The 6,971-nt window shown below is 36.3% G+C and overlaps 2 protein-coding genes across 2 annotated transcripts in view; both read right to left on the bottom strand.

Annotated features, from left to right (window-relative positions):
• LOC107715640 (presequence translocase associated motor 16) overlaps window positions 1–2,611 on the bottom strand; it is a 5,515-nt gene extending 2,904 nt beyond the window's left edge. The window contains exons 1-4 of the mRNA XM_016521796.1: window positions 2,509–2,611; window positions 1,949–2,033; window positions 1,164–1,300; window positions 993–1,058 (exon numbers count right to left, since the gene is read on the bottom strand). Of these exons, the coding sequence (XP_016377282.1) occupies window positions 993–1,058; window positions 1,164–1,300; window positions 1,949–2,033; window positions 2,509–2,511 (291 nt within the window). The 5' untranslated portion in view covers window positions 2,512–2,611. The remainder of the gene's footprint in view (window positions 1–992; window positions 1,059–1,163; window positions 1,301–1,948; window positions 2,034–2,508) is intronic.
• Window positions 2,612–4,375: 1,764 nt separating this feature from the next.
• Window positions 4,376–6,971, bottom strand: part of coro7 (coronin 7) — a gene marked incomplete at its 5' end in the record, with an annotated part of 147,468 nt that continues 144,872 nt past the window's right edge. The window contains 2 exons of the mRNA XM_016521778.1: window positions 4,376–4,646; window positions 4,738–4,824. Of these exons, the coding sequence (XP_016377264.1) occupies window positions 4,638–4,646; window positions 4,738–4,824 (96 nt within the window). The remainder of the gene's footprint in view (window positions 4,647–4,737; window positions 4,825–6,971) is intronic.

Genomic DNA, 6,971 nt, shown 5'->3' with positions numbered 1-6,971 from the left:
TTTGGTGTAAGCGCGAAACCTGCGGGAATGACTAAAATAATGCGCAATACAAGCACTATTTAACCGGAGCGAATGAGACGTGTGTGAGAGAGAAGGGGTCGTCGGAGAGAAGAGAGCGAGAATGCGCGGCTGACGTTGTTGCCTGTGCCGCTGGTAACAAAACAGATCGGCTCGAAATCGGAAAGAAGTGAGACTGACCGACCGGTCGCCGATCATGAGGAAAATCGGCCGATTCCGATCCCTGGACGATCGATCGGTGCATCTCTAGTTTCACAAAATAAAACAGAGCAAATAAAGTGTAATGATATTAATAAAAACAGTATTCTTCCACCAAACAGTTCCTCAGAAACAGTTGTGGTTGCAACAAAGTGGTTGCCGAGCAACACACAAACGTAAACAAAGGTGTATGTTTGTAGAGTAATTTACAACAGCTTAGAACGTGGCTCAGCCAATCAGAATCAAGGACCGGAACTATCCGTTTTATAAATGTTGTTTTGGTCATTCTGAAATGCCTGAGCAAAGTCTGTCGTCGAAGTATTTCTGTATAATTGTTTTACACGACTGCGTTCCCAAACAGCAGCATCCACCTCCGAAAGCAATGACAGCATTTATTGTGTTTCGTCTGCTCGCTCTGAGGCGCAAGTAATTTATCATATATGAAAATTATTATATTCAGTGGCTTCTCCTAGTTTTCTTAGTGATATTTAGCGCCAGTTTACCAGGAAGTGACGATTTTGTTCTCTTGGACTCGTTGGATGGAAACGGTGCTTTATTCGCAAATGTTTAATGCGATATTCCAGTTTTGGGCATAAATTTAATTCGAATCTTTGGATGGAAACATAGCTAATGGGATGAAAAGCTATGAGTGACCACTGAACCAAGAGTTTCTGTGACCACAAACCTGCTTTATCATTATTATGACTTAAAAGATGTTAACAAAAAACACATCTCTGGAAACAACAGCAAGAAAAATGACTAGTCTGATTGCTTACCTTTGATTGAAGATAGAATGAACCGCCAACCGCTTTGTCATTGACTTTAAATAAATGTTCGTAATTCTGAGGAGAAAATAAAAGCACATAAAATGAAAACACATTTTGTTAGAGGGTGAATACTGTAATGCTGGTCCCAATTATATTACAGACTGTTAAACAGACTCTCACCTTCTGGATCTCCTCTGGTGTTAGTGTGGAGATGTTCAGTATCTGTTGGGCTTCTTGTAAAGTCATTCCTGTGAAACTAGACGCAGCCGCAGACTGTCTGCCCGCTCCACCCCGAGCCTCGGCAGCCGCTTGACTGGCTGCATTCACATTCACACAACATACTACAGTCATACTTCACATATAGAGTATTCCTCATATTGGAGATCATTAACATCAGTCATAGCAAGACATTTGCGTATTAAGACATTGCAATGCTGTCACATTCTCCTAAGACTCCCAAAATAATAAAAACAGAAGATATACAATAATAGCTATAAGCACATTGTAATATTTGGTTGTTATTTTATGGAGATGTTAAATAAGAATACACGTTTAAATGTATTTATTTAATGTATGTATCAAGCAGATATTAACAACAAGAACAAATACCATTTACCAAATGGTGAGAAATTGATGAATAATAAATGCTACTAATATTAATATGCCAACTTAGTTGGGGACACTTATATCGTTGACTTGATTGCAATGATTGCACAGATACTATTTAAACTGAACTGAGCTGGATGATGACATCACTGAATTCAATGATGAACTGTCTTTAACTGAAAAATGAGTGTTTACTATTGTCATTTTGCATTATTGACACTATTTTCCTAATTAATGCTGTTCAGTTGCTTTGACACAATCTGTATTGTTAAAAGCGCTATATAAATAAAGGTGACTTGACTTGACTTGACCATTAATTATTAATAAATGAACAAAATATAGCATTTTTTTTAATTGACCTGCAAATTCTTGACGTAAAGCTCTTGCAAAAGCTCGTCCGACCACCTGAGCCCCCATCACAATGATCTGAGCCAGATACTTGGCCTATGTGAACACAAAAACACAATAAATATACAAAGTAGAACATAAAACATTAAGAAAGTGGCATACAATTTCATGAGAGAGGATACAAAGTTTGAAAGGAAGGCAAATGACACATTAGACTGACACCTCCTTGTTTCGCATACACATGTTTCATAATAAATAATGTGTCATTATAAGTGAAATAAATTAAATATATACATGTATCTAAGCTTACATATTTAATTAACTGCTTCACAAATACACAGCCTCTTTAAATCATCTTTACATCACTTCTGCGGTCATAAAGATTCATTGATCGTTCATACAACCATTTCCCGTTCATATTGCAATAATACTCCTACTATGAAAATGAAATGCAAGGTCGTTGCATAAGATCATCTGAAATGGAATGATCCATTATTAGCATTTCTAGAGATGAAATACAGAGCTACCGACATAAAATCATTATGATCTTTAAATAAATATATGAACATACCATGACTGATCTGTTGTGATGATAATAAACAGCTCAGTTTAGGGCAAATGTTTTCACGTGTAACTCCATCAAGGTTGATGAAACCGGCGAAGAAACGAGACGAACACACACAACGCACACTGACACCTGCTGGCTGGAGGACGATCACGCTCTGCTCAGATTGAAGCAATGGACAATCGCAGGACAATCCGGGTGGCCAGTAAGAAGATAGTCATTTTTAATTTCAAGAAAATTGATGATCTTTACATTCTTTAAAAAACTCGTTTTAGTTAAACGAGTTAAATGCAGGTTTAGGTAATTTGATAGTTTCTTGTAGCCTATTGTAACTCTCTACATTTTGTTTCTTCTTATTGTGCTTGTAAATTTAGTAGTAGAAGTAGTAGTAATAATAATAATAATAAAAACATAAGTAATGGAATATATTTAAAATCACCAGATGGGAAACTTGTCTATAAACAGTTCTTGAATAAAATATACATATATACGTAGATATAAATACGACTACTACTACTACTAATAAGATTATATTGTGAATACATAATTATATTATTAATAATACATTAAATACTACTACTATTACTACTACTACTAATAACAATAAACAAAAGATATGTATATTTATTATTACCAGATAAGAATTTTGTCTATAAGCAGTTCTTGAATATATAAACAATATAGAGAAACAACTATGATAATAATAATAATATACTGTATTAACAATACATTATATATTATATAATGTAGATTGTATTATTAATGTGCGCATGTGTGTGTGTGTATATATAATTACATAATTAATAATACATTGCATAATAATGATGATTATGTTGATAATAATAATAATAATGGCAACAATAACACTTACAATTGCAACAATTACAATATGATTGTGATGATCATCAATAAATACACCACTCAATTCCATATTTCTTAGCTCTCAAGGTTTTATTTTGAGGCAACATTCCCACAAGACTGATTCCATTCAAAAGAGGAGTGAAAAACATTATTGCCTATAAAGTATTAAAATGAACACGATTACAAGTGCTGTGAAAAAGCATCCCAAAAACATCAGATTGGTAACAAAATGAGCTCACATTAAAAAAACACTAAGCAGATCATTACCATATCTATTAACATCCACCATTTATGTGTGATTACATGATCACATGTCAAGCACAGGACATCGCATGGTACAAGTGCCATAACATGCACGATTCCTTACCTGGCATATGTAAACATGTTCTGTTAAAAAAACAAAATTAGTTGTATTGCCTTGTGATAGACCTGATTATTGGAGAAAATACCCTTGTGAAGTAGATTTGTGTTAATACTGTTGATGAGGTTGAGCAGAAGGAAATATACAAAAAGGAGCATTTTCCAGTTTAAAAAGGAGTGTTTTCAACAGTCTCCAGATCATTCATTTAGAGGTACACAGACATTTTTTGCTCAAGACTTATTAAAGGATAACTAACACTGCTAAGAACCTAAAGGAGGCGACATTTAATCCAACAAATTACCACAATATCGATGTAAAACGTACATTTAACCATTTCAATAGTCAAATGATTGTATTAAATGCACTTTTCACCAATGAAAATATCTAGAGAGGTTTTGTGTTACGGAAGGCATCTGCTATCATGCAGTCATTATACAGTCAATTACAGCAGTACAAAACTGATGCCCATCATTAAAACTGTCATATTGTAAATGTGCGTCATGCATCTGAGATGAACGTCTGAGCTATGCATAGGAATGTGTTAATCTGTGAAGAATCATTTTAACCGCTAATAACAGATATTAATACTCCAGTTAAACCAATGCAGAGAGATGACGGGTGGATAATCTAGAAGACAGGAATGTGTTAATCTGTGAAGAATCATTTTAACCGCTAATAACATATATTAATACTCCAGTTAAACCAATGCAGAGAGATGACGGGTGGATAATCTAGAAGATGGATGGAGGAGTGTGTGAGAGTGAATCAGCAGGCTGTATGGAGCTGAAGCCGACGGGATGAGGAGCGTTTCGGAGGTACATTGGCACCCTGGAATGGCAAGATTCAAATACAGCAGGCACGTCCCATGTCTGCTGCTGGCACCCTGACTGGACCGCGAGGCAAGGCTTGTGTGTTAGTCATCCTGAAACACACACACAGACAGGATTTAGATGGTTTACAGTGTGTCATCAATCATCTGGTGTGTGTGTTTGTGGGGTCAGTTCTTTACTCACCCACTCGTCTTCATCCACCCCCTCATATGACTCCTGTGGCAGAGGGTCTTCCCTGTTTCCCAGCTTCGCCACCATGGCACTGAGTAACTGCAAGAAACACACATACACACAAATAACTGAGACAAGATAGATAGACAGAATGAAGGAACGACAGATGGACAGATAGAGAGAACACAGATAGAATGAATAAACAAACAAACGACAGAGGGAGACAGAACAAATAAACGACAAACAGATAGAATGAATAAACAAACAGATGGAACGAACAGACAAAAACAAATGATAGACAGAGAGACATACACACAGACAGAACAAACAAACAAACAATAGACAGAATGATCAAACGACAGACAGACAAAACAAACAAACAAACAAACAAACAATAGACAGAGAGACAGACACACAGACAGAACAAACAAACAAACAATAGACAGAGACAGACACACAGACTGAACAAACAAATTGCAGACAGATAGAATGAACAAATGACAGAGAAAAAACAATCGACAGACAGACAGAACAAACAAACAATAGACAGAACAAAAAAATTATAAGACAGACAGATAAAATAAACAAACAAATGATAGCCAGAGAGAGAGACAGACAGAACAAATGATGGACAGGCAGAATGAACGAACACACAATAGACAGACAGAACAAACAAACAAATAATTGAAAGACAGAATGAACGAACAACCAAACGATAGACAGACAGAGAGAGAGAGACAGATAGAACAAATGATGGACAGACAGAATGAACGAACAAATGATTGACAGACAGACAGAACAAACAAACAAATGATAGAAGACAGACAGAACAAACAAATGCCAGACAGACAGAATGAATGAACAAACAAATGATAGACAGACAGAACAAACAAACGAGAGACAGACAGAATGAAAAAAACAAAGGATAGACATTCTGAGAGAAAAAAACAAACAAAGGATAGAAAGACAGACAGAACAAACAAACTACAGATAGACAGAATGACTGAACAAACAAACGATAGACAGACAGAACAAACGATGGACACAGACAGAATGAATGAACAAATGATAGACAGAGAACAAAAAAACAAATGATAGAAAGACAGACAGAACAAACAAACGTCAGACAGAATGAACGAACAAACAAACGATAGACAGAGACAGACACACAGACAGACAGACAGAACGAACAAACGACAGATACATAGAATGAATGAACAAACAAACAATAGACAGAACAAACGATAGGCAGAGACAGACAGAATGAATGAACAAACGATAGACAGACAGACAGAACAAACGTAAGACAGAATGATCGAACAAACATACGACAGACAGAGACAGACACACGGATAGACAGAACAAACAAACGATAGGCAGAGACAGACAGAATGAATGAACAAACGATAGACAGACAGAACAAACAAATGTTAGAAAGACAGACAAAACAAATGTCAGACAGAATGAGCGAACAAACAAATGATAGACAGAGACAGACACACACACAGACAGAACAAACAAATGATAGACAGAGACAGACACACAGACAGACAGAACAAACAAATGATAGACAGAGACAGACACACAGACAGACAGAACAAACAAATGATAGACAGAGACAGACACACAGACAGACAGAACAAACAAATGATAGACAGAGACAGACACACAGACAGACAGAACAAACAAATGATAGGCAGAGACAGAATGAACGAACAAACGATATACAGACAGACAGAACAAACAAATAAATGTTAGAAAGACAGACGACAAACAAATGTCAGATAGAATGAATGAATAAACAAATAATCGACAGACACGCATACACAGACAGACGGAATAAACAAACTACAGATAGAATGAATGAACAAACAAACAATAGACAGATAGAACAAACAAATGATAGACAGAGACAGACAGACAGAATGAGCAAACAAACGAACAAACAAACAAACGATCGGCAGACACACAAACGATAGACTGAGACAGAATGAACAAACAAATGATAGACAGAGACAGACACAGACAGACAGACAAACAAATGACAGGTATATAGAATGAATGAATGAACAAAGAAACGATAGATAGATAGATAGATAGACAGACAGACAGACAGACAGACAGACAGACAGACAGACAGACAGACAGACAGACAGACAGACAGACAGACAGACAGACAGACAGACAGACAGACAGACAGACAGACAGACAGACAGACAGACAGACAGACAGACAGACAGACAGAC

Source organism: Sinocyclocheilus rhinocerous, unplaced genomic scaffold (genome assembly GCF_001515625.1).
Source record: "Sinocyclocheilus rhinocerous isolate Xijiao unplaced genomic scaffold, SAMN03320098_v1.1 scaffold239, whole genome shotgun sequence".
In the NCBI taxonomy this organism is placed as follows: domain Eukaryota; kingdom Metazoa; phylum Chordata; class Actinopteri; order Cypriniformes; family Cyprinidae; genus Sinocyclocheilus; species Sinocyclocheilus rhinocerous.
This window is presented reverse-complemented; position numbering and strand designations above follow the sequence as displayed.